The 26,425-nt window shown below is 40.0% G+C and overlaps 1 protein-coding gene across 1 annotated transcript; it reads left to right on the top strand.

Moving 5' to 3' along the window:
• Window positions 1-2,175: 2,175 nt before the first annotated feature.
• GOLGA3 (golgin A3) lies at window positions 2,176-26,226 on the top strand. Its single transcript, XM_062504242.1, has 24 exons — window positions 2,176-2,213; window positions 3,949-4,301; window positions 7,081-7,362; window positions 8,202-8,314; window positions 8,786-9,477; window positions 10,675-10,786; window positions 11,841-12,147; window positions 12,734-12,936; window positions 13,199-13,336; window positions 14,280-14,441; window positions 15,177-15,545; window positions 15,874-15,951; window positions 16,919-17,182; window positions 17,685-17,779; window positions 17,933-18,149; window positions 18,729-18,872; window positions 19,498-19,695; window positions 20,161-20,277; window positions 20,489-20,628; window positions 21,421-21,553; window positions 21,783-21,905; window positions 22,254-22,418; window positions 22,649-22,809; window positions 23,254-26,226. The coding sequence occupies exons 2-24, from the start codon at window positions 4,172-4,174 to the stop codon at window positions 23,459-23,461; spliced, it is 4,551 nt and encodes a 1,516-aa protein (XP_062360226.1). The 5' UTR covers window positions 2,176-2,213; window positions 3,949-4,171; the 3' UTR covers window positions 23,462-26,226.
• The last annotated feature ends 199 nt before the right edge of the window (window positions 26,227-26,425 follow it).

A 26,425-nucleotide genomic window follows, 5' to 3' on the forward strand; every position in this document is an offset into this window, starting at 1 on the left:
TTGGCAAGAAGGCAGCACGATAGTTCCTGTATGCAGTCTAGTTGCAGGGTGAGAGAATGCTGCAGCTGGCTGTGGTTAAAGAATTTGTTGTGGTACCTTCTGATCTTTCTTCCTGAAAGAAGAATTCAGAAGAATTTAATTCTTCTTCCCAAAGAATTAAAGAGTGCTCTGCAACAAGAACTCTAACAGGCTTTGGGATAAGCCATGGGCTTTTTCACTGCTGGAAACTGAGACTGCAGTTTACACAAGTTGTCTCCTGCAAATTTACAGGAATCCCTTCTCTTAAAGGCCTCATTTGTGATAGTGTTTGTAGTGTTTGACATTTTTTCTGGCTTTTTAAACAACTACCACGACATTCCTCTTTTGTACTAATAATTACATTACTGATGATAGACATCTTTCAGTATGAAGGATTCCCTTTCTCTTTCAGGCAGCCTGGTTAAGCCTGCTGCAGCTTTCTACCATGCTTAGACAATAGTCTCCAAATAAGTGGCTATTCCTGTAGCTGGGGCTTTGGTGCTATGTGGCAGAGTAAGTAAAAAAGAGATACTTTGGAGCTTTACCCAAGCATCATATTGTTCTAGAGAGATGGGATCAAAGTCAAGAAGCAAACATAGACAAACATCCCAACTGAAAAGAGCAGCTACTTTAGTGACTCAACAATTGAGTTCTCTGCTAGTTATTGTTTTCTGGCTTTTTTCTCTGCAAGAGGCAAAACTCCAAGCTTTTACATTCTTAAAAAAATCAAAACCAGATCAAATGAAGATCAAGCATTCAAGTCTTCCTCACCGTATTGTTTTTGACATCTTCTGTGCAAGAGTATTCAGTGAAGGTCACTACTAAAGATTTGAAGCACTCATTCACACATGCAGTTCTCAGTGTTTCCTCTCATATCTCAGCAGAGCCTTGCTCTCTTTCACTCAGCTCCGCTTCACACACTCAAATCCCACATGTGGTTTATAAGTTCAGTGCCAAACATGCATGCAGCCAGTAAGGTCAAACTTCAGTTGACACTGGTGTTGAGCCCCAGCCCGGGACTGCCCATTCATACCAGCATATGGCTCAGACTGCAGAACGGCAGGAGGCTGTCCCATGAATCCACTTACTCTGGATATGTCTGATCATCGTGCTGGGAGCCTCTCTCATATTTGCACTTGAGAACAGTCCTCTTCCTGACTTGGCTTGTAAAGTAATGGTCTCTCCCAAATAATGCCTAGAGGGCTGTGTAATGTGTGCAGGAAAACACCCAGTTGCTGGCAATATCCAGGAGCTCGGTTAACAGGCTTGCAGATCAAACAATATGCTGGTGTTTTAGTTTATGAACCCTCCTGACTTGCGGAACAGCCTCCTGTCTTCCTACAGGAACAGGTCAGAGGATTTATGTTCATAATCAGGATCATTTGTAAAGGTTGATAACAGAGGAATACTTGGTGGACACTGTTTGCCTGGCAATTATATTTAGGGTGGCAGTATGACGCTAGCAGCAGCTTTCACTATGAAATTACGTGCTCCGATACACCAGCTCCCAGAACCCTAGAGGACCTGTGGGATGCCCGGCCCCAGAAAGACGCTAAAAACCTTTGAGGACCGATTCATGAGGAAAGGGCCATCGGGAATGCTGAAAACCTGGCATTTACAGGACGTCACTGAACTCTCCTGACTCAGACCGTGCAGAAGACAATGCAGGAATACGCATGACGGAGATACACAGGGCTGCGAGGGGCTCACCACCTTCACAAAGAGATTTACATTTTTAATTTATGCACAACTTTAATTTACGGAAGCCGGCGCCAGCCTCAGGGCTCCGACTGAGGATCCGGTCGGCCCCCGCCCCTCAGGGAGCCCCGGCCCAGCCCCGGGCGGGCGCTGAGGCAGCCCGGCCCGAGAGCCGCTCCCCCTCCGTCCCTCCCTCCTCCCCCTCCGTGCGCTGCCGGAAGGGTCCGTCTGCAAAAGCCGCCGCCTCTCCACGGGCCCCGCGGCGCCGCCGCCGCCTCGGAGCGCCCGGGCCTCGGCCTCGGCTGTGTCCGCGGGGGCCGCTGGACGGCGGCTCGGGGCCGGCAGAACCGTGGGGCCCCGCGCGGGCCCGCGCTCGGCAGCGCCAGCGCCCGGCCGGCGGCGGAGGGAGAACCGCGCTGCACCGCCCCGCCCGCCCCTTCCCGGCGCAGGCAGCGCCACGTCTCGGGCAGGAGCCGGCGCCGGGCTGGCGGCCCCAGGTCTGCGGGAGACTAGCCGGGATGGGGGCGGCGGGGGCGGCTCGGGGGTGGCCGGAGGGCGCGGGGCGGTCGGAGCTGCCGGGGAGCGGGGAAGCGCCCGGCCCGACCCGGCTCGGCTCGGCTCGGCTCGGCTCCGCGGGCTGCGGCCCCGGGCCTCCCGCTGCTTCTGCCGGTGCCCAGGGATGTGCCCGGCCCGGGGACCCCGCGCCCGTGTGTGCCGGTGCCTCTCCGGCCTGTGACCGGGACTCGTTGTCGTTCTGGTTGGTCGTGTTTTAAGCAAAGTCGGTGAATTCTGTACAGCTCTATCGCTGTGGGGTTATTGCTGTGTTCCCGTGGCTTGCCTACATCTGTCTATGTGTGTGTGTGTGTCTGCTTGTGCGCAACACAGGGATACGAAAGGACTCTGAGGCCAAAATACTCTGCTGTTTAATACTGGGAATGGGTTTTACCGGAAAAAGCCATTCTTCATCACCTTGATCATTTAAACGTTTGTTTTATGGCAAGGACAACAAACCGTCTCGTGTTGGCTGGATTTTGACAAGGTGTATAGAGCCAAAATCTTGCTTCTCTTTTGTCTGTAATTTCTCTTGGTAACCTGTCGTGTAGCATCTATTTGCTGTGCAGTGGCAGTTCTAGAAATGTTATTGACAGCTTTGTTATACTGAAAATCTTTAAAAATTAACAAATCACAGTGAAAGTGTTCTTTTTTTTTTTTTTTTTTTTTTTTTTTTTTTTTTTTTGTTTGGTGGAGTTTTTTTTTGGTGGAAGTTTCTTGTTTAGAAAGGTGCTGCAGGTTTCTGGTTCCTTCACAGCTCACCTCTGCCAGGGTCGCCTACATAACCGTGTTTTCCTGTGTGCCCTGAGCTGTTTGGTGCTTCAGTAGCAGTTTGGAAGTGATGGTGGTGTTGCAGGGTGACCGGGGCAGTGTGGCACACTACCAGTTACACAAGTGCTCTCTGGAGATATGGAAGGAATGTTGTTCAAAATGTTTGTGTTCATGTAAAAAATGCAGTCAAAATATTCCTGATTTGACTTTCTCCACCACCACCCCCCCCCATCCCCCAGGTTAGATCTGAATACCTGAAGAATCATACACAAATCCCCTAAACTGTGTTTGGATGTTTGGAAATCCTTTTCTTGGCTGGCATAGGAGAAGGAGAATGTTGAGCTGCAGCCCAGGCCTTGTTCTGACTGCCAGCTTGTGCTGCAGTGAGTAGTTGAGTCTGTACAGTGATTCATACTTGTTATTTTGCGGACAAGTAAACAGTAATGATGTAATTTAGTTTTAAAAAAAGTAAATCTGAATTCCATAGTTCATTTTAACAAAATATATTGAAACTCACTTCTTTAAATGAAATAAATGGCATGTTTCCATGTATATACTGTAATTTACAGAGGAGAATACTACTCTGATACTGGCTTTGTTCTTAAAGCAGAGCCAGAGAGATCTTTCCATTAACAGGGACAATGGTTTTAAATCAGCTCTCTTGCTAAATATTAAATCATCTGTCTTGCTAAATATTATCTGTTGCATCATTCTGCAGTGTACATGTGCTACTAAAATAGTGAGCATAAACAGATCACTTTTTATCCCCAAATCTGGATACTTGGTTGTATTTCATTGTCTCTGTTGTTACTGCATGTCCTGGTGTTGTCTGTGGGCACTACTTTACTTTTAACTCATATTTTCAGAGCTCTAGTAAATGTTTGTAAATTCACTGTATTTTGTTTCTAGAGGATGCAGCTCCTTGGTGATTACGACTTTGGCTGTGAGCCGTTCCCATGATGTGGAGTTAGCAGCTGCCTGCTGCAAGCTAACAGCTCTACAGCTCAGAACTGTACTCCTGTGTGACATCTTGATGCTCTTCTTGCTGATGGAGAGAAACAGGACTTGGTAGTTCATTTGGTGGCAAATTGTTGAGAAGAAGAACTTTCCAGAGATCTGGATCATTTTTACCATGGACTCCTCATCTGTCCAGCAGGATGTTCACCTGGAGAGCAGAAGCAGTACTGGGGCTCCCAGCTGCTCTGAAGAGCTTTTGGATTGTAAAGCCAAGTCACAGCTAGTTACTGCAGATGACATTAACAGTAAGTTATTTTATATACACCACTTAATTTCCTAGTCTTACCCAGGCTTTTATATAATTATCTGTGTTACTGTTCAGGACAAGATTTTTCCTTGAGGTCAGGAATTTCTTGTACAGCAGTTTTAAGCAAGTTTGGTGAAGTCTATAGCTCTGTGTGTATGCAAAATTGGTTTGTTTTAGCTGTAGAACTTGTTCTTTTGAAAGCAAAACCAAACTATTAACTTAAATACTATCAGCTGTCAGACAAGTATTTGTTTTTCAGGGTGTTACTCTTCAGATAATGTTTCCAAGAGTGTACACCTGAAACTCTCTGGAAGGATCAGTTCTGAAATGACTGTTCCAGAGTAAGCTTGTGACTGGAGTACTTTATTCTGGCAGAAGAAATCTTCCTAATAAATTAAATCACTTGGGCAGAACCCAAAATGTCTGGCTCTGCTTCCCTTTATGAAAGATATGTTGGCATGTACTCTGCAATTTATCTCAAAGTAACTTTTATATGTAGATAAGCTCTATAATAAAATAATAATGCAGCTATTTATGAGAAACAATTTAGAGTCTACTATCTCAGTAGATTATAGAATCAAACTTGAGTTGGAAGGCAGCTGTGCAGGTTATCTAGTCCAACCTGCTGCACTGAGCACACCTAGTTCTGGAGCAAGATCAGGTTGGTCAGGGCCTTGTCTGTTGAATTCTGAAAGTGTCTGTAGAGGGAGGTTCGGTAGCCTCCCTGCCCATTCCAGTATTTAACTGTTTTCATTTTGAAAGTATTTCCCCTGCACTGAATTGAAATCTCCATGTTTCCCTGGCAGGAGTCTGAGGATCTGTTGGTGTATAAGGGTGTGGGGGTGGCTGGGTGGAGAGGTGTGTACATTGTGGCTGCATAGATACACAAAAACACAGTGGTTCCTTGTGTAAAAGCAGGTGACGTGATGAGGTTGGAGCCTTCTGGTACCACAGGTTTGTCACCTTGTCACAGGCAGCACAGAGGAGGCCCTGACACTTTATTTGCTTTTCTTACACTGCCCGTTGTCGGAGTGGCAGAATGTAGTTAGGTGATGATTCACTCATCTTTTATGGAGCTGGAGATCACACGTTCCTGTCATCTCCTGTGTTGGACAATGAAATAATGGCTTACAAATAGGTAGTTTGTCTTTCTACTGTTTTTATTCTAGTTGCATCTCCTTGCCCATTGTTCTAAAAAGACTGCAGCTGTATTGACACTACTGCCTTTAAATTACTTTAGTTCAAGGAGTGTTTAGATTCTGAGTGTCTCCTGGCCTTAGGAAGTTGCCAGGAAATCATTCCTCCAGAATTTTGCTCCAGCATCCCTTTGTTATATGTATACCACTCACTGTTGTGAAGAAAAAAATGTGAATAAAGTATAATGCTGATGCTTTCTGAGATGGGCAGAAACAATATTTCTGATTGGAGATCTTATTTTTGGCTTCTTGTGGCTATTCTTAGCATTAACACTTATTTTAAATTTGGTTTTCCCAGTGTTCTAGTTTTAAAATATTAGTCATTAAAAAGCAGTCTTTCCCTCTGTCCTCCTTTACATCCTTGTTGAACCCACCTCTTCAATCATGCCTGGAACTGTTTTTGTGATGACACAATGTTCTAAATCAGAGAAATTATTAAGGCTAAATGGCCTGAAGTATTGTCTACATGACAAATAAGATACTCAAAAGTATTTTGATTCAAATCTTAGAGCTGATGGGTTTTGGCAGCCTAAGTCTGAAAGCTTTATATTTCCACCCAAACTCAGTTTCCTCATTCAGTTTCATCTGTGCTGGTTCACACTGAGCTGGCTTGAGGGAAGGTGCACTGTAGAGGTGGGAACTTGATTTTTGCACTTGCAAATACTTTGTGATCATAAATGTTAAATATTTTCCACCATCTTTAGGAAAAAAATCCCTAAAGCTTGCATATTAGTCTAGTGAGTTCCAGTTACTTCAGTGATAATGTGGTGTGGGAACGAACAGAAAGGCAGTGTCTGTTTCAGTGCTCTGCTCATTTGAGATCTATAGTAATTAATTTAAAGTTGGATACACAGGTATTTTGTGACAGCAGGTTCATAAATGTGAGTAGTCCCCAGTCAAGTGAAATAGAAATGTATGAGAAATCCAGAGTATAAACCTGTGAAATCTTTATCTGGTTTTGGATATGCATTTTTTTCCTGCCGGAATACAAAATTATTAGTAAGTGGGGATAAAATTGGTGTTGAAGTGGTTCTTTAATTGCATTTTAATTGGTAGTTTTATTATTTTGATACATATGAGCTTTGTTACTGCACTTTTGAGGAAGATATCCTATTTGGAAAAAAATGTAAACTCTTGTTTAAAATTGAGAAACTGCTTGGGCCAGGCTGGGAATTGAGATGGTGGATGCTGTCTTCCCAGTGCCCAGCTGCACATCAAAGAGCTGAATCATTCAGCACAGGCCTGCAGCTGCTGAGGCTTCCTTGTAGTAGATTGCCCCTCAGAGTTCCTTACACTCTCTTTCATGCTTCTAAACGTAGGAAGGTTTTAAAAACCTCTGTGAAGTTTTGAAGATATTTTATATGATAACTTTTGAGGGCAACATAGTAAAGCAAATGAAAAGTACTTGTTCTGGTCTTTTAAAGGAGAGAATCAAAAATCTGCTATGAAGTTTCTCCTGTCAGTAGCAGTTTCCATATTCCTACAATGTAAAGGCAGTAGTGCTGGCATTGTATTTGGGTGGAGCTGTGAAGATGAATGAGGTGGCTTGGAAGTGTAGCTCAGTAAAACTTTATTTTCCAGCTGCCAGTAATAACATCAATGAAGTGCCCAATGAAGAGGGAAGTCTGAAGATAAACAGCACAGTGGATGCCTGCCAGAATGGGCCAGAGTCGCTCTGCCCGGACTCTCCTGTGTCTTTTGATCCTACCAGCAGTGAGCAGGGTGAAGAGTCATCCCCAGGTGTGACTGGTTTCCATGACAGCCTAAGGAAGTCTCAGGGAACTAGTGCTGAGGGCATAGCTCTTAGAAAAGAAGCTTTGCAGTCTCTCAAACTAAGTCTTCCCATGCAAGAAACTGAATTGTGTAAGCATCTGTTTATGGTGGTGCCCCTGCTTTCTCTTGCTGCATAAAGCTTTTTACTTTGAGCCTGGCTCTGGACTCCTGTAACATCATTTAAGCTTGAACTAAACTTCATTTTCGCAATAAAATTACTTAGAACTACAATTCATTTTCTTTCAGTAAACCACCCTCTGTTGCAGCTAAGGCATGTGCCTTACCATTTAAAACTGGCTCTTTGCTGAAGGGGAATTCACGCTTTCTGGGGCTGAAGCTATTCTAATCTTCTTGATTATTAGGAGTAACAGGTGACATTAAGAAAAAAAAAAGAACAGCAGAACCAGATGATTTTAAGCTAAGAAATAAAGGAAAGAAGAGCAATGAAAGGGGGAGAAAGGAAAGCCTTTATATTAAGGTTTCTAAAAGTCTTACTATACAAAAGGTTTAATGTGAGTTAATAAAAGGTAAGAAAATGTATTATCTAGGGAAGAATTTTCTACTAGTAGGGAATGAATGGACTGTGTAAGTCTTGCTTAGTTTTATAATTTTAGTACTGTCAGAAATGCAGAAAAGCTGAGATTAAGTGACAGCAGTATTTTTTTTCTTGCTGTAATCTCTTGTCTTATATCTGTGGAGGAGCTGTAGCATTTGCAGACTGAGCAGTGGAAGTCCACAGGCTTTATGAGTGCTTACACAAGGGTATATTTGAAGAGGGTCATTTGAGGTGCATGTCAGTGGGCTTTCCTTTCGTTCCTTGCTTAAGCATGAAGCATGTTGCTGGTGGTAGAAGGGGCTTCTACCTTTTGCATGCCTTTTGCCTGTGTTGAAGTTTTCTGTTTGACTGTGAAGATACCTTTCCCTTACAGGCTCAGTAGAGTCTTCACTGCCTTTGGAAAATGAAGAACAAATCAGACTTCAGGCAAGGAGGCGTCTGGAAGAACAGCTCAAACAATACCGAGTGAAGAGACACCAAGAAAGAGTGAGTACCACACAACACATCTTCTAGACTGTGTTTTGTAGAGAGGCTTGAATACATTGCCATTTCTGTGCCCTGAATTAAAACTTTCAGTAGTTTTCTCAAATGAGGGAAAGCATTTTTTTCTTCTAGACAGGCAAAACTTGGTTCTGTGACCTCATCAGTAATGTACCATTTTGTGCTACTTAAAATAGGGGAGGAAAAAACAGACACTAAACTTAAAGTAACCTGAATGTTCAAATTTTCCTGTGTTTCTCAGTTACCTTTCAGAGTCTCACATGAACATTTTCAGCAGCTATATACTGAAGCTTGGTAGGGTTGATTGCTGATATAATTTACCTTGTTGTGAAAGGATGTATGTTTAATATCAGCGTAAAAGCGTAGCGCTTTATATCTTAAGTTACAGCAAAATAAGCCTTTGATGCTATTTCAGAGTTAATGTTCTGGAATTTATTGCCTCTTTGCTTCTTTTAGTCGAGTCAGTCTACATCCAAAACCCGTCCCTCCAGCACCCTGGATCCTGAGCTGATGTTAAATCCAGAAATCCTGCCAAGAGCCAGCACTGTAGCAATGACAAAAGAATACTCTTTTTTGCGGACCAGTGTTCCCAGGGGGCCAAAGCTGGGTAGTTTGGGACTTCCAGCATCCTCAAAAGAAAGAAGAAGTGCAAAATCTAAGGCCAGCAAGATCCGGTCCTTGGCTGACTACAGAAGTGAAGATTCAGATACTCAAAGTGCTGCTGGGAATTCTGTGGCTACTGATGTATCTGGGGGGGCTCTGATGCAAAGCAGAAGTGGTCCAACATCAGTTGTTTCTGAGATCAGTCTGCCCTCTGATGTGGATGATCGAGTAGAGAATTCTTCCTTGGCAGGAGACAGCATTTCAGAGATTGATGGGAGTGAAGTGGGAATGAGGCTGGATGGAAATGAGAGTGACAGCTCTACCTACAGCAGTGTGTCAGGGAAAGGTCTGTATAGCAGTTTACAGAATGCAGAAGGCAAGCAGGATACTCCATATACAATAAATGGCCAGAAGATACATCCTGAAGCAATGGGACAATTTCCTTCTATCAGTGAGGTGCTGCAGGCTGCAGCAGTGGAGCATCAGGCCCAAGAGCAAGAAGTTAATGGAGAGGTACGGAGCAGGAGAGACAGTATTTCTAGCAGGTAAGAATGATCTATTGTTAGTTAATGATATTTTCTTGGAATAGGCAGCCTATTAGTTTTCCCTCCTACTAGCTTTAGATCCAGTTTTAACTTACACTGTGACTGAGTCTGTTAGGAGCTTACAAATTCTAAAAGAATCTGAGAGATCACTTCACTTGAGTACTTATTTACTAAGTATATCTTTAGAGAAGGATATTTTTGCCACTGGCTGTGTTAAATGTACTGCAAGCAGTTGTTTCTGCCTATATAGAAAGACTTCATTCACCGAATCACTCATGCACCTTGGTCTAGAAAGTCTGAAAGTGTAGACTTGATGTCTCAGTGATATTTAGTATTGTCCTTTTCATAATCTATGTAGGTACCTTTCAGAACCTCACATAGTTAAGAAATGCCAAAAATCTTGTCCTAGCTATGCTCTTCAGCCCTTTGAGAATGAGATTTAGTCTCCCAAGCCTATGTATATATGACAGTTATTAAACTGATTCAGAAAGCAAGTGTGTGACTGGCGAAGCCCTTAGCAGTGTGTGCTTTTTACCAGTTGTCTGCAGATGGATATTTTATAAATCCTACTTTTGAAATTACCTCCCCTCCTGCTTTGTTGGAATAAAGTGTCGTGCCCAGAGATGTTGAGGTGTACAATCAGTTGCTGATGAGTTTTCTGGCTTAGATGTATTTCTTATGGTAATGAGAGAAGATCTTTTTCTCCAGATGCCTTGGCTGTAAAGCAAAGAATCAGTATAAGGAATCTCTTATGCCAAATATCTGTTCTTCCTTCTTTTGCAGCAGCTGTTGGTATTTCTCAGGCACATTAAAGCAGACAGCTACAAGAAAAATTGTGCAGGTTTTGTGATCCCACCATGTCCAGTTGTCTGCTTACAATGGGATCTGAAAAGACAGAATATGATGAAGTCAGTGATTGCACTTCTGTAAAATAACAGATATATGGTGCCACACTAGATTCTAGTTGCTGCAAGTACAGGAAACTAAAGTATAAAACCGTAGCATGAATATAATTTATTTCTCTTTAACAGAGCTTGTTACACTGTGTTCTGGATCTATCATAAAACCAGAAAAAATGTCCTACAGTCTAAACCACATGGAGTCTGAGTACCTCTTAATTTCAGAGTCGCTTTTCTTCAACTAGATGAATGTTGTATTCTAACCCTGTAACTGTGCTTGTGCTGTCTCTGTCTCCAGTGTTTCTATGGAAAGCTCTATCGCAGGAACTCATGACGAGATGCTGCAGGTTATGAAGGAGAAGATGAGACTTGAAGGGCAACTAGAAGCACTCTCACTAGAGGCTAATCAGGTAGAAGATGAATTTGGAATTCTGTATTCAGCGAATCAAAATAATATTTTAATTTTCAAGAACCTCTTACTCATTACTTGTGGAATTCTGTTTTGTAAAAACGTTGTTGAATAAAGTACTTTACAAGAATGCCATGGTGGGCTGACCCTGGCTGGATGTCAGGTGTCCACCAAATCTGCTCTGTCCCTCTCCTCCTCAGCTGGCCAGGGAAGAGAAGAAACAACAATGAAAGGCTCATGGGTTGAGATAAGGACAGAGAGATGGGGAATCTCAACTCCAGAGCATGGGGCACCTCCTGCCCCTCCCTCTGCACTGACCTTGATGTCTGCAGAGCTGTTTCTCTCACAGTTTTCTTTCTTATCTTTGCTGTTGCTCTTCTGCTTTTTTCGTTCCCCCTTCTGAAATCCCTCATCCCAGTGGCACTCCCACTGTCACTGGTGGGCACAGCTTTGGCCAGTGGTGGGTCCATCTTTGAGCCAGCTGGCCTTGGTTCCACTGGAAAAGGGGGAAGCTTCTGCCAGCTTCTCACAGGGACAACTCCTTGTAGACCCCCAGTACCAAAATTTTGCCATGTAAACCCAATACAGATGCTGAAGAGGATAAGTATAAAGCTGGTAAAGTCTTCAAAGATTACTTAATAAAAAAAGAAAAAAAGTGGGGGGTTTGTATGTTTTTTTTAAAGTCAAATTAAAAGAGACAATAAATCCGGAGCAGTGCTAGCAATGTCTTTATAAGTATTTTCTCTTTGTTTTAATTGATGGTATAGCACTTCAAACAGAAAGTGTTCTTCCTTAAAGTGTGGAAATATGTGTTTTATAAAACATCCTGATGTGGTTACTGACATACAACGCTCTGTATCTTGATGTGCTTTCCTCTAGTTTCTTTGACTATTTGAAATACCCTATAGGTGAGGTGTTGCTTTAAAAAGAATTTTTTACAAACAAGTAAAGGTCTTTGCCTTATCAAAGCCATTTTGGTGGGCATCTTTTTTAGTCAACCATTAATATATTTTTTCATGAGACTCCTGTATTTTGATTTTTCTGGACACATTCAGGCTCTCAAAGAGAAGACTGAGCTACAAGCCCAACTTGCAGCTTTGAACATGAAGCTTCAGGCACAGATGGAGCACAGCCAAAGCAGCCAGCAGAAGCAGGAATCCCTGAGCTCAGAAGTGGCCACATTAAAGCAGTCTTGCTGGGATCTGGAACGAGCAATGGCTGACCTGCAAAATGCCTTGGAAGCAAAGAATGCCAGTTTGGCTTCTTCAAACAATGATTTGCAGTTAGCAGAGGAGCAGTACCAGAGACTCCTGCAGAAGGTTGAAGATATGCAAAAAAATGTTCTCACCAGAGACAGTACAGGTGGGATGATGTAAATGTCAGTCTTTAAAATTTGTTGTTCCAGAAATAATTTTATTTCAGCTTGATTCTGAAGTCCAGGAATAAGAAGAAATTTAAACTTGTGTTTATTTTATATCATGCTAATCAACTGGCCTGAATTTTAAGATGTTTGGTTTTGATTTTTTGTCACAGAGGTGTCACAGTTTGCAAGCTGCCACTGCCAGCTTGGAGAGGGAGGCATAAATATTTAGTCCAGACAGTGGCCTAGTTGTTTTTTTGGAAAATTGTACAAATGCTGATTTGTAATGATGACTGTACGTGCCAGGACACCTACTTCCTGATGTTTAGTTAGTTAATATTTTCTACCTCCATGGAGCTGTGAATGCTTACAGAAGTGATTAATTTAGTTTATTCTGCTTATTACTTTGGATTCTAGCACTTAGGCAGGAAAACCCAATCTTTATATAATTAGGCATATGTGCTTTTGTTCAAGAATAAAGGAAAAAGAGAAAAAAACTATGAATATAGCAATAACCCTTGAAAAAGTGTGCATAGAAATAGCACAATGGGGTGTGTTAGTCCAAGTTCTTTATTTTTGTTTTTCTAGTTCATGACCTGCGACAGCAGTTGGCTTCCTTGCAGACCCAGCTTCAGAAGGTGCAGCTGGAACGGACCACACTGACCAACAAGCTGAAAGCATCTGAAACAGAGATCACATCTCTCCAAAATGTGAGGCAGTGGTACCAGCAGCAGCTGGTCCTGGCACAGGAGGCCCGTGTCAGGCTGCAGAGTGAGATGGCCAATATACAGGTATTATGATTTACTGCATGTGGGAGAACTGAGAATCTCTCTTTTTTTTTTTTCTTTTTTTTTTTTCCTTTTTTTTTTTTGTTTTTTTTTTGGTCAGTTTTATCCACAGGGCAACCTAGTGGCCTTCTACAATGGCCTTGCTGCACTACCATGAAAGTAGCAGCTGAAATAAGACATACACAGTTTCAACTTTTTTTTTTTCCTGAAACTCTGAAGTTTTGTTGGTATTTATCTGCGATTTTTTTTTTTTTCCTTCCTTTAGGCTGGGCAAATGACTCAAGCAGGGATGTTGGAACATCTCAAACTAGAGAATGTGGCCCTGTCTCAGCAGCTGACTGAAACCCAGCACAGGTCCATTAAAGAAAAAGAACGTATTGCAGCACAACTACAAAATATTGAGGTATGGTTGTAGATGGTTTTTCTGAGTTAGGTTCTGTTGGGGTTGTATATTTGTTTTGCAAATTCAAGGGTATTCTGACAAAGTAACATAGAATTCTTATGAATTGGTTCAAATCCTGCATTATAAAAGCAGGAAATATTTCAGAGCAAATAAATTTGCATGGTATTATGAACAATAAGAGGGAACAAGGCCATATATTTCCCATTCAAAGGTGATACTTGCATTTTCGGTTCTGGTATTTGTTTTTAATTAAACTGTGAAGACAAATGTAAATGTTGTTGTTTGCCCATCCATGAACTTGTTCAAGAGGAAACTTAATTGGAAGTTAATCTAAATCAGTAATGTGCTTTTCTAAAGTGGGTGAAATAGCTCAGTAATCAGGTTTGTCCTTCTTTCCCTCCACTAAGAGAAGTTGGGTAAAATCTGAAGTGCAGTACGGTCACTTCCAAAGCTCTTAGAACCTTAAATTCCCCTGATTTTGAGTGGCATTTCTGCTTCTGAGTCTCAAAGGAGAGTGAAGCAGCAGGTTAGTGGAAGCACCTCATCTGCAGTGTTACTACAGATGGCTTGTGTAAATGACAGGACTGCTTCCGGAGTAGCTACAGCATCCAAGGAATCCCTTTTGGTTTAGAATTTTCCCAAACAGCTTAATTTTAATAAAGACTTTTTGTCTTCATGTCTTGATCATCAACTGAGAAAGGGCAAGGTGTTATTTAATAGGAATTCAGATTGTCAGAAGTATGCAAGACATTCACTGTTATTCTAAGGTGTTTTCAGTAAAGGCATACAGGTGTGTAAGGCAGACATCAGAATTATTTTTGTGTTTTTCTTCTACAAATTTTCTTGATAATTTACTTTTCTCTTTTACTACTTTTTTTTCTTTTCCCCTCTCCTTCCCCTCCATTGAAGTTGTAGAAGTTGATTCCATGCTTTTTCTATGCAGGCTGACATGTTAGATCAAGAAGCTGCCTTCATGCAGATCCAGGAGGCTAAAACCATGGTGGAAGAAGACTTGCAGAGAAAACTAGAGGAGTTTGAGGATGAGAAAGAACAGCTTCAGAAAATGGCTGATTCTGCAGCAACATTGGAGCAAGAATTGGAACAGGTAGACTGTTGTTAATCAACTTCTAAGGGAATACTTGTTTTGCAGAAAAAAACTAATAAATACTAATAAATAGATACTGAGCTCTAAACTTCTTTTTAAAACCTGAAAGGTTGCTGCTAAAATGATGTGTGTATTAAAGTCATTGTGTTAAACGTGAAAAGGCCTTTTTAAAAAAACATGTCAGTAATAATACTTTTTGAAAATTTCGTAACTACTGTCTTGCCAAATGCTGGGCTTTTTTAGTGAATTCAGTATGTGATTCTTGTAAGTATAGACAAGAACCACTGATGCATGTTCAAAGTTGCTAGGCAGTCAGGATATCATTACACACATTTATACTTACAGATCCTGCTTTACCTTGTAACCTTATGCAGGCAGCATGTCAAAGGCTGCAGTGACATGAGTATGTGATAGCTCAGTACTGTATTCCATGTGGTATTAATAATGCTGAATTTACTGTGGAGACATTTTTCAAGTAAAACTTTCAAATACAATGAATATTATGAATATTTTAGGTTTGTAATTCTGGTCATTGCTTTGCTTGTAAGGTAACAGATGCTGTTCAAGGCAGTCAATACCAATAACAGAGCAAATAGAAATGGCCTAGGAAAGGTAAAAATATTTTCACCTTTTCCTACTGGCTAAAATATTAATTATAATACTTGATTTTGATCAGAGTGCTTTTGTGAAGATAACCTTTGTTTTGTATAAATTTAATCTTATATTTCCTGTCAGGTCAAGCTGACTTTGCATCAGCGAGATCTGCAGCTTGAATCATTGCAACAAGAGCACCTCGACCTGATGAAGCAATTGACTCTAACCCAAGAGACACTGCACACCAAAGAGCAGTCCCTGGATGACCTGCAAACACAGTATGATGAACTGAAGGCCAGGCTAGAAGAGTTCCAGAGTGATGCTGCTTCTAAAGATGACACGATCCAGTATTTGCAGAACGAGAAGATTGTGTTGGAAGTTGCTCTGCAGGCAGCAAAAGCAAGTAAAGAGCAACTTGATGAAGGAGCAGCACACCTTGGAGAAGATACAGAAGTAACATCACAAATCTTGGAGCAGCTGAAGCAAGAAATGGCAGTCAAGTCAAGCCAGGTAATGAATGATCTTTCTGAAATATTACCAGTTTTAAAACACAATTTGGATTACAGGTCACAGTTTGGGAAGTAATTTTGTAATGTGCTCTTTTCTGTGGCACTGTGGGCACTTTCCTGTGCAGTAATTTGGCTCCCAGTGTGGTGACCTGGTGAATGTGTTTTTGTATAAAATGTTGTGTTATCTAACCATTGGGATGCTTAGTCAGAAACAGCATCCTTTTTAGATTAGGCAATTGTGACAAATCAGACAGATGCTCACTGAAGAAATCAGGTATAATATGACATTTGGCACATAAAGCAATGTCTTCTTTTTCCCCCTCTGGCAGGTGGAAAATCTGCAACAAGAAAATGCCAGCCTCAAAAAACAGCTTCAGAAAGTAAAGGAACAGTTCCTGCAGCAGAAGGTAAGCAAAAGCGAAGAAATTTCAGAGAAACAAACCCAAGGAATACACTTCTTACAGTGAAGGCGGGTACTTCTGGGGAGGTGATGAGGATATTTAAATCTATTTTCTTGTATCACAGAACTTCGTGACATTAAAATACAGAAACTGTGTAACTTGCAGTTGAATTTCTATCTGCAGCTAACGTAAAAGCTGATCCACCAACCAGTTCATGCTTTGATAGGGCTTTGGGGAGTTTGCCAAGTGATCCACCATAGAAGAGCTTTCTTTGGTTTGTTGATTAGGTTTGCTTTTGAAAAAGCACTTGGAAATCCTTAAGTGTTGTCATTTCCTTCCAGCTTTGAAAAATCATAGTTGCTTCAGTAATTAGATGGTAAATAAATGCTTTACTGCAAATTCTATTCTGAATTTACACAGTTTTGAAACAGTAATTTGAAATGGATATGTCATTAGCATTGCACATACATGTCTTGTTTATCAGAGACATGTAATGTGTCTGATATAATGGTGGCGCTATTAATTTGCTGCTTGATTGCTTATTAAACCTAACATCAAAGTTTGGGAAGACTGTTTAAACTGTCAGTCACAGTTTTAAGCCCTCCTCTCATGGCAAAAGTTACTAATTGTGTGTATGCGGTGGTTAATTTTTTACAATTACTTTGGTTTTTAAAAATGGCACATAATTAATGCAGTTTCCATGAAGAATGTGAAGAAGAGTATCCCCTACTGCAGAGAACACTGAGGTGTTTCATTTAATGAACTACTAATATGAACTGTTATTTGATATCTGAGCTTGCATAAAAGCCTTTGAACCAGAGTAAATACCTTACAGAAGCTGATGCTGGTTTGTATGGCATCCCCACCCCCTCAAACAAAAAGAATATTGGTAAATACTTTCTAGTAAACCAGCAAAAAATTTGCAAAGCTGAAACAGAAGTGACATTGTCCTCTTGAAACTCTTGTGTGCAAGGTCATGGTGGAAGCTTATCGAAGAGATGCGAGTTCCAAGGACCAGCTCATCAGTGAGCTGAAAGCTACGAAGAAGCGTCTGGACTCAGAACTGAAGGAGACAAAACGAGAGCTGCTGAAAATCCAAGTTGAAAAACAGTCACTGGAATCTGAGCATTCAAAACTACAGAAGGAAGTATCTCAGGTCCACCAGCAGATGGTGGAAATAGAAAATCACCTCCAGTCAGTGCAGAAAGAACGAGATGATATGGAAACACGCCTGCAGGTATGGAAGGTGTAAGGCTTTGAACTTGGAGTGTTACATCCAGAATACACTGCTGTCTCTATTGACTTTGGAAATTAACTTGAAGGTAGTCATTATGTTTATGTTCTTGGTTATGTATTTAAAATAGTCTAGACATTTCAACATATACCTACCAAAATTCTGTAAATGCATGACTGCTTAGTAACATCTCATGTAAGTAAGTGGGGAGAAGCACTACAGGAGTGGTAGAAGACTAATATGTAAGCAGTTTCCTTGGTCCTAAAGTGAACCCCATCTGAGAACAAAATCCAAACACTGTTCATCTGTGTTAACAGTTGTGGCCTCAGAGAGAAGAGTTAAAGAGGAAATAAAAGGGAAGAAGAGCATGGAGAACTGGAGAGCAGTTTATATTTAGAGATAGAAGTAATTTTGAAATTTCATTATTTTTCTTTTATAATCAAACATACAGAGCAAACATGCTTTTGTTCCTATGCTCATGGATCTCCTTTTCCTTCCTGTTAAGTCTTTGCAGTTCGATAAGGAACAAATGGAATCTCTTGCTGAGGCAAATCAGGCATTAAAACAACAAGTAGAACAAATGCAAGAAGAAGCAAAAAAGTAAGTTTTCTTCTAGCACAGACAAAAGACCTACAGCATTTGGTTTTCGTATTTGGATTTCAGATGTTTTGTTTAGTCATGTGAAAAATTAATCTTGTAGTACTATTTATCAAGGAGCTTTTATTTTTACCTGGTGTTTTCCTTTCATTTCAGGGCCATTACAGAGCAGAAACAGAAAATGAAGCGTCTCGGGTCAGATCTGACGAGTGCTCAGAAGGAGATGAAAGCAAAACACAAAGCCTATGAGAATGCAGTCAGCATTCTCAGTCGGAGGCTGCAGGAATCTCTTACTGCAAAGGAGTCTGCTGAGGCAGAGCTGAGCAAACTAAAAGCACAAATTACTGATGGTGGGAATGACCAGATTGCTCAGGTATGCAGATATCCTTTGGCATTGTACAAAGACAGAGCTATAAGTCTTGAAATACTATTTCACCCTGAAGTGATGAAAATTTAGAAAATAAAGCTAGATTAGAACATGGTGTCAGGGGTCTGAGCACTGAGAACTTCTTTAACTATAATTGAGAGAGGTGATTTGGCAAGCTAGATTTACTGATGAAATTTTTATTGTTGGTTGGTTTTTTGGTGGGATTTAAAATTTTTTTAATGGTTAGTATCTGAAGATTTTCCAAGATTCTAGCTCTTACTGCTTTTTTTTCTCTTTGACAGCTGAAAGCTTTTCAGGGTAGCCATAGCTTATTTACATATGTTAGATCTGTAATAAGAAAATTAATTTACTGAGGAAAGCTCCAGTTTCTTGAACCAATGGAGCAAAATACCAAATACACCAGTAGCTGGATGCAAAGGTCGAAAGCTCTGAGCAAGACCTCTAAATTAAACACTAGCACCTTATTTCATATTTGCTAGAGAAGCAGGCAAAATTTTAACCAAAGCAGAAGTGACTCCTGAAGATGGGCGATGCACTAAGCACATGTGACCCCTTTGTATTTAGGAGAAGATTCAAGCTCTGAAGACAGAACTGCGAGCTGTGAACAGCAGTAAGTTGATGCTGGAAAAAGAGTTGCAAGAAGTGATATCACTGACCAGCCAGGAGCTTGAAGAATACAGAGAGAAAGTGCTGGAACTTGAGGATGAGGTGATTGCTTGAATTTGCTTGGTAGATGGGCATATGACAGTGAAAAGTGCCTGAGAGACAGGGAAAAATTTTAGTACAAAAATTTTATTCCAACAGTGGTGAAGATCAGAATCATGTATAGGAAAACATCATGTCTGTGCTACTTGCAAATTTTGTTGCCTTGTGCTGGTTTTTGTGGTTTCATGAGTCAATTGTCCTATAGAGAAAGAGGATGAGAGAGGGGAGTGGTTCCTGTGTTAGATACCAGCTGTGTCTGGTCATGAGACAGTGAGGATACGTGAATCATTAACTTTTGGAACTACTGGGAGTCATGGATCCCCAGTGACATTGAGGGCCAGGTGATGGTGTTCAGTTGTAGAGTGGCACAAAAAAATTCTGTATATCAGCTACTCTGGACCTGCACCTGAACAATACTGGATTCTTCTTTCTAGCAAACATTTTAGTCTTCCAACAGGACAAAATACCAAAGTGAACTTATTTTTTAATGTTCATTTAAAAAAGAAAAGAAAAAGGAAATGCCACTCTGGAAAAACAAGAGGCTTAATGAGTTTAACTCACAATTTTTTTGTGATAGGAGCCTGAAGCTGTTTGGTTATGTTTGATTCATCTTTTTCTTTGACTATAGCTTCAGGAATCTAGAGGCTTCAGGAAGAAGATAAAACGTTTAGAGGAGATAAATAAGAAGTTGGCCCTTGAACTGGAACATGAACGTGGAAAACTTACAGGTCTCAGCCAGTCCAATGCTGCTTTGAGGGAGCACAATAATATCCTAGAAACAGCACTGGCAAAAAGAGAGGCAGACTTGGTACAACTGAATCTACAGGTATTTGACTTTTTGATGTAATAACTTCAGAAAGGAATTGGCTCATATGATACAAAGTTGGTGCATTTATCCCAACTGTGGGTTCTCCATGTGTTGCATAACAAGAGATCAGAAATGGGACTTGGTACTAAACAGTTTTATTTAGAAAAAAAATTAATAAAATTGCACTACAATATTTGCGATAGTAAAAGTGTAGGTAGTTGAACATAAAAAAAATCCATATGTGTTACATATGGATTCATTGAGATAAATAATTTTTATTCCAATAGTAACACATTCATGTGGACATAAGCAATGAGCTGCCATTTAACCATAGCTGCTTGTAAGGTTGAAGGTACTGTGTGGCTAGAGTGATCAGTGAACAGCAGAGTTGTTCTGCAGTCCCTGCATTGGCTTGTGTTTATATTTCTTCTATTTCCAGTGAGCCCACACAGAACATGCATTTGTTTTTGTGATGTGTTACAGGTTCAGGCTGTCCTAAAGAGGAAAGAGGAAGAGGATCAGCAAATGCAACAACTTATTCAAGCTCTACAGGCTTCCCTAGAGAAGGAAAAGTTAAAAGTTAAAGACCTTCAGAAGCAGGTAATGCTCATCTTTTATCTACTTACGAAGTGATTTAAAAGTATCTTGAAATGAAATCCGTGGTTTGTAACATACTGCTTCCTGCAGGGCTCTGTCAGGATGGCCAGCGAAAGATCACTTGATGCCTTCTCTGTTGTGTCCTGCATTAAGCTCCCTTTGTGATTCCTGCAGAGACAAAACAAAGCAAAACTGTATCTTTTTGTCCTGTTAGGAAGCAGCAGCCAAAGCAGACGCAGCCCACAACCGGCGACACCACCGGGCAGCGATGCTCGAGCTCAGTGAGATCAAGAAGGAGCTCCATGCCAAAGAGCTGCTGGTCCAGGCCCTGCAGGCTGAGGTGGACAAGCTGCAGTAAGTAAATGTCTCAAAAAGTGCAGTAATTAAATCCTCTGGAAAAGCCATACATCAGTGAATTTTGGGGTTTGCCCTGTCGGGGTGGATTATGTTGAATGTTCCCCAGCAGAACCTGACTACGAGATGCTTGTTTGGACTCTGAGCAAACACCTGCATTTTTGTCTCTTTATAATTCAGTTAGACCTGAGGTACAGTTTTTAGGCTTCACTATCTGCTTTTATTTCACTTTCACCACACACTTCTACTATTTTGCATTGCTAGTAAGGATTAACACTTTATATATCTCTTATTGTTCTTCTTTTTACATCCCTGAGGAACTGCATAGAGGATTAATTTGATTATTGACTGTGTTCCACACTGTATTAAAATTCAGTTTGCTCAAATACAAAATTTTTTCTTAAATTATAAGAAATTATCAGAACTTCATGAAAAGGGGTATAAGTTTAACCCTGTTTCTCCCAAAACAAAGCAAAATTGCTGACAGGGTTTTTTTGGAGGTTTTTTTGCTGCATAATCTGTTGTTTGTATTTGGACTATTACCAGTGCTCAAGGATCTTGTAAATTTTTTTTTCAACATTTAATATTTATCCATCTCTTTCATAGGATCTTTTTTGTGATTTAACTCTTGCTCTGTGAATGTATTGGCAAAGCCCTCAATCAAAGCTGTATTTAATCATGTTCCATGCACCTCCAGGTCATGTAATTTATAGTTAACTAGCTAACCCAGTGAAGTTCTTGTTTCAAAGAACAGATTGAGTAACTGCTGTGTCTGTTAATCTTGCTGTGCAGGATAGAGGATGGAAAACATTCCCAGGAGGTATCTCAGTTTCAGCAAGAGCTGGCAGAAGCCAGATCTCAGCTCCAAGTTCTGCAGAAAAACCTGGATGACAAACTTAGTGAACAGCCTCTAGTAAGCCAAGAGGTAAAAAGTGAACACTTACTGTGTTTATCTGTATTTCTGTTGCATTGTATGACTTTGTCTTTAATTCAGTGTATTTAATAAGGCTTTGCTAAGTTTTCTTAAGAAGGCTTTCATTCTATACAAGAATATATATTGGATTTTGTGGTTGATTGCACCCGTAGATGAGTCCAGTGATTTTTATTTTTTTTTTTTTTTTATTTTTTTTTTTTTTTTTTTTCCCCTCTGGCAGGTGGAAGACCTGAAATGGGATGTAGAACAAAAAGAAAGAGAAATTGAAACACTTAAGCAGCAGCTGGACATGACTGAACAGCGCAGCCACAAGGAGTTAGAAGGGATACAAGTTGTCTTGCAGGTATTTAATCAAGCCAATTCTGATGGATAGAAATTTTGATTGCTGTAGGGGGATAATTAAAACAATATTTTTATTTTTTAAAAGCATGCTTACATTTTTTTTAATTTTTATTTTGCCTGTGCTGTTACTTTTGTATTTCTTGAATCCTTATGCTGCTAACATAGGCTACTGACTTTCTTTTAACCTAAACTCTTGATTTTCTGCCATGGCTAATTTGTGTCAAACAGCAGTGTTTTTGTGTTTTTTTTCTTCTACTTTCCTCTGGAAACTGAAAATATTATAAGAACATTAGTTGGCTGGAATTTTTATGCTGTTTCTCTACATCACACTGATTCTCTTTCCATTTAGAACCTCAAGACTGAGTTGGAAATGGTGAGGGAAGACCTGTCAGTGACTCAGAAGGATAAGTTTATGCTGCAGGCTAAAGTGACTGAACTGAAGAACAGCATGAAATCACTGTTGCAGCAAAACCAGCAGCTGAAGTTGGACCTGAAGCATGGCAAGATGAAGAAGGTATTTAAATAGGAAGAACATGTTGCAAAGTACAAGAAAGTTCTCTGCTAATGCTCCTAAATAACCTAACATGAATGTTTCTGTGATTCCTGCTCTGTAGTGCAGATGTGCACCAGTGGTGTGATGTTGACACTCTTTCTAGGTGGGAAAAATGACATTGATGAAGTAAGTAACTTCATTGCATTTCTGACTCTCCTTTTTTTTTTTTTTTTTTTTTTTCCTTTAACCAGAGGAAAGAGCTGAAAGGCGAGAATAACTCTTCCAATCCTGTGACTCCAGTCAAGATTCCTGACTGTCCAGTGCCTGCTGCCTTGCTGGAAGAACTGCTGAAACCAACAGCTGTGAGCAAGGAGCCTCTAAAGAATCTGAACAGCTGTCTCCGGCAATTAAAGTATGACCTGTTATTTTAAACCATATTCAAGAATCTTAAAAATGTTTTCAGGAAACCAGCTGCCACCATGAGGAAAAAAGGATTTGTAAAATTAATTCTTTATTGGGACTATATTTAGGACAGTAGGATGTTCTGTCATTGTAAGTGCTTGCTTACCATAGTGAAAGAAGACTTTACAATAAACTAAAAATGTCCATCTTAAATTGTACACAGCAGAAAAAATCAGAAACAGCTATTAATGTTTTTGCATAATAATAAGCACATTGTATTTGTTTTGCTCTTAAAGAAGACTGTTCCTAAGCTTCTTGTAGATTTCCTTCCTTTGTATACAGCTATATCTTAGATAGTCTTGGAGTAGGTAACAGAAAAGAAATGTTTTGGTCTTGCATTTAGCAGTTTTCTGCTTACTAATTTTTGCTTTCTTTGTTCTCAATACATTCAAAGGCAAGAGATGGACAGCCTTCAGCGCCAGATGGAGGAACACACCATTACTGTACATGAATCAATGTCTTCATGGACTCAGATTGAGGGCAAGTTAATGGACCTTACTTCTACAAGTCCTACAACTGCATCAGACCAGCAGGAGACTCCTACTGCAGATGAAAAGAAAGAGAATTGTAGTGTTAGTGACAAGGAAGCTTTGACACTATAACCTCCTTATCAGTTGTCTTTCTTCCTATTGCTTTAAGTATATAAACAAATCTTTATAAAAATTATTTATTTCATTTTTAAAATGGTGTTCAGAGTTGTGCTTTTGCCTATAGAAGCAAAGGGCACTGATTTGAGAAACTGATGGAATAGTAAATGTAAAATGTGCTGTTCTAAGGGTTTGTTTGAAACCTTGCCATAACAGTTCTGTCACGTTGGGTACTGCCAAGTGGTGAATCTAGCTCATTTGAAGGTTTATTAGTAAGAGATTCAGATGAAGGTTTAAAATGAGGTCAAGAGGATCTTCTGGTTTCAAGTATGTAATTGTTCAGTCTGGGTGAGTCTGTTAAGGAATTACTGTTAATTATGTAACACCTAGGTTTTCTTGGGTTTTTTGTTTGTTTTGTTTTGTTTTTTTTTTTTTTTTATTTGTGGGAGTAGGATGTATTTTTCCCCCATCATGGGTTGTAGCCAAACTACAGAGAAAAATAAGTTTTTCTCGCATTCAGCTATTAGCAGTAGTTGAGAACTGGATATGCTGAGTATTCTCTTTTCCCTCCTATAACCTCTTATTCTTGAAATTTATTCGATTATAGATACCTACATTTGAAGGAAAATAAGCTACTGTAAACCATTTCCAGTTTTGAAGATGACCTCTGACCTATAGCAAAGAAACAAGACTGTAAAGACAAGCAGTGCAGACCAGTTGGTATCTTTGGCAGATTTGCCTGGGATGTTTGCTGATGTTTTTCTCTTACAGTCACAGGCCAGTAGTGAGCTTTGCTTCACTGCACAAATACTTTGCACCTTTTTATTTCAAGTTTTGAAGTAGACACCCATTAAAACGTATGTGTGTAAAAAAAAAAAAAAAAAAAAAGAATATATATATATATAAGAAAAAATCATAATTTTCTGACTTTGAATATCTGGTTTAATATGCTTATATACTGTAAGTTAAGGCTACAATGAGGGGTTTTGTTACTGTCATTGTTTTAATGTTATGTTTAAGTTTGCTCTTCTTTGACATACTGTACAAATGGCATAGGGAAATGAGCCCCTAAAGCCAGAGCTTTTAGAAACGTAATTATTTTTACTTTAAAAGACATAATGCCTATAAGATTATTTTTTAATAGCTTTATCTTCTCCCACACACTTCCTCTACTTTCTGCACCCTCTATTCCAAGGTGTCCACCATAAATGGAAGTGTTGGTACTGTGGCAGCCCCTCTGCAGAGCACCTTGACTAAGTTATTTTTAAAGCAGCTCATTTTATTTTCCTTCATCTTTGGTCCCATTGTTCCATATGGCTCACAGTGCAGTAATAAGACAGCCCTCTCCTCACTCTAAAATTCAGTATTTGGAAGATTTAGTGGCATCTCCTGTACTAGAATGTTTTTGTCCTTAAAACATAAAAAAGTCAATTATATCCACTGTAGTTTAGTGTTTACAGAAAAGATGATCTATTAAGTACAAGTGGATTCAAAGGCTGGAAAAAAAATTCTAGCTCATGTATTTTTCCAAAGAGGCTGTCACTGGTTTTGGGTTTAGTTGTTGCAGAGGATGGGAAAGGATATTGCATTTTGTTTAGCAGTAAGGGGAAAAATAACGAAACTCCCAAACCCACCTCTATTTATCCAAAGTCTGATTTCTTGTAACTACCACTTCAAGCCCTACTGCAACTGAACACTTTGCACTATAAGTGTTTATACTGAATGGTTTCATGGCCTGCAGCTACTGGATTTTAAATTAGATTTTATTGGGATCAAAGTCAAGTGATGCTGACAGTCAAGGTTTTGCAATTGGTAAAGAAAGAAATGCATTGATGTGACATTAGGTGCCCATGAGAAGGACTTACCAAACAATTCGGTCAAAAGCTTTACAAACTAGCTTAAGACATGTCTGCACACTGCTGCAGCCTACTTTGTAGAGTAAATGGTACTGATTATCTCACTGTTGTCATGTTCTTGAAGTTGCCTGTATATTAAGCTTGAAGAAAAAAACCAAACCACAGTATTGTTAAAGAAAAAAAATAAAACCGTAACTAATAATATATTCAGTACAAGAAAACTACCAGATGTCCAGGTTTTAAAATACTACTTGTGCAGCATTAATGTTGCTGTTCCTTTTATTAAATACATTGCCTACAGTTCAGAATCCACCATGTTCTAATCTGTTAGTTTGGCAGTGGTTGTATGGATAAAGGTTTTATCTGGTATCAAAGCAGCCAGAATTGTTAAAATCTTCTAGTTGTTCTGAATGTCAGCTCTCCTTTTTGTGTTCATTCTGCATCCTGCTGCAGTTTCTCACTAGCTCCTGAAGACATCTGAGCTTGCACAATCAAGTAGCCTTAGATGTGTGTTTCCCTTTCCAAGGTGAGGGAGCTGTTGTAGATTAGATTTTTGCGTTGACCCAGCTGCTTCTGGCAGTACCTGGACACTGGGTATTGTCCTGTTAAATTCACCACGTGCTGTTTTAACAAACAGAAACACCATGTCATTTACTTAAATGAAGGACAATGAGACTTCTGAGGGTTTAAATCTGGAGAGGTGCGAAGTGAAGTTGCGCAAGTCACTGGGAAGTCTTCTAGGAGCACGCAGTGTGTGATAAAAGCAAGGCCTTTTGAAGCTCATCAGCTATGTTTTTAATGACCCAGAGAAACAGTTGCTCTTTATTAAAAAGCCTCACCCTGAGGCTGAGCATGCTCAGTCTACAAAGCTTCGGGTCTGCTGTCTAGGCAATAAAATAACTTAGTTGTAGGAACGAAAATTGTCTCCCCTCTGCCTATCACAGCACTGCCAAATAATCAGGAGAATGTGAATAATAAGCTCTTAAAAAATTATTTTCCTTTATCAAGCACTGCAATAGAATGTATTTTCTGTGTTTCTTCAGTGATTGCTATGTACTAAACCAAATCTAGTTAATGAAGGAGAAATGTCACTGCAATGTGAGACTGTTCCCCAGTGCTGAAA

Source organism: Cinclus cinclus, chromosome 17 (assembly GCF_963662255.1).
Source record: "Cinclus cinclus chromosome 17, bCinCin1.1, whole genome shotgun sequence".
In the NCBI taxonomy this organism is placed as follows: Eukaryota; Metazoa; Chordata; class Aves; order Passeriformes; family Cinclidae; genus Cinclus; species Cinclus cinclus.

Bases quoted from the DNA above. Each gene is read 5' to 3' on its own strand.
- GOLGA3 (XM_062504242.1), top strand. From the start codon at position 4,172: ATGGACTCCTCATCTGTCCAGCAGGATGTTCACCTGGAGAGCAGAAGC. The intron at 15,546-15,873 runs GTAATGAATGAT...CCCCTCTGGCAG, and splicing joins TGGCAGTCAAGTCAAGCCAG to GTGGAAAATCTGCAACAAGA. The intron at 18,873-19,497 runs GTGATTGCTTGA...CTTTGACTATAG, and splicing joins TGCTGGAACTTGAGGATGAG to CTTCAGGAATCTAGAGGCTT.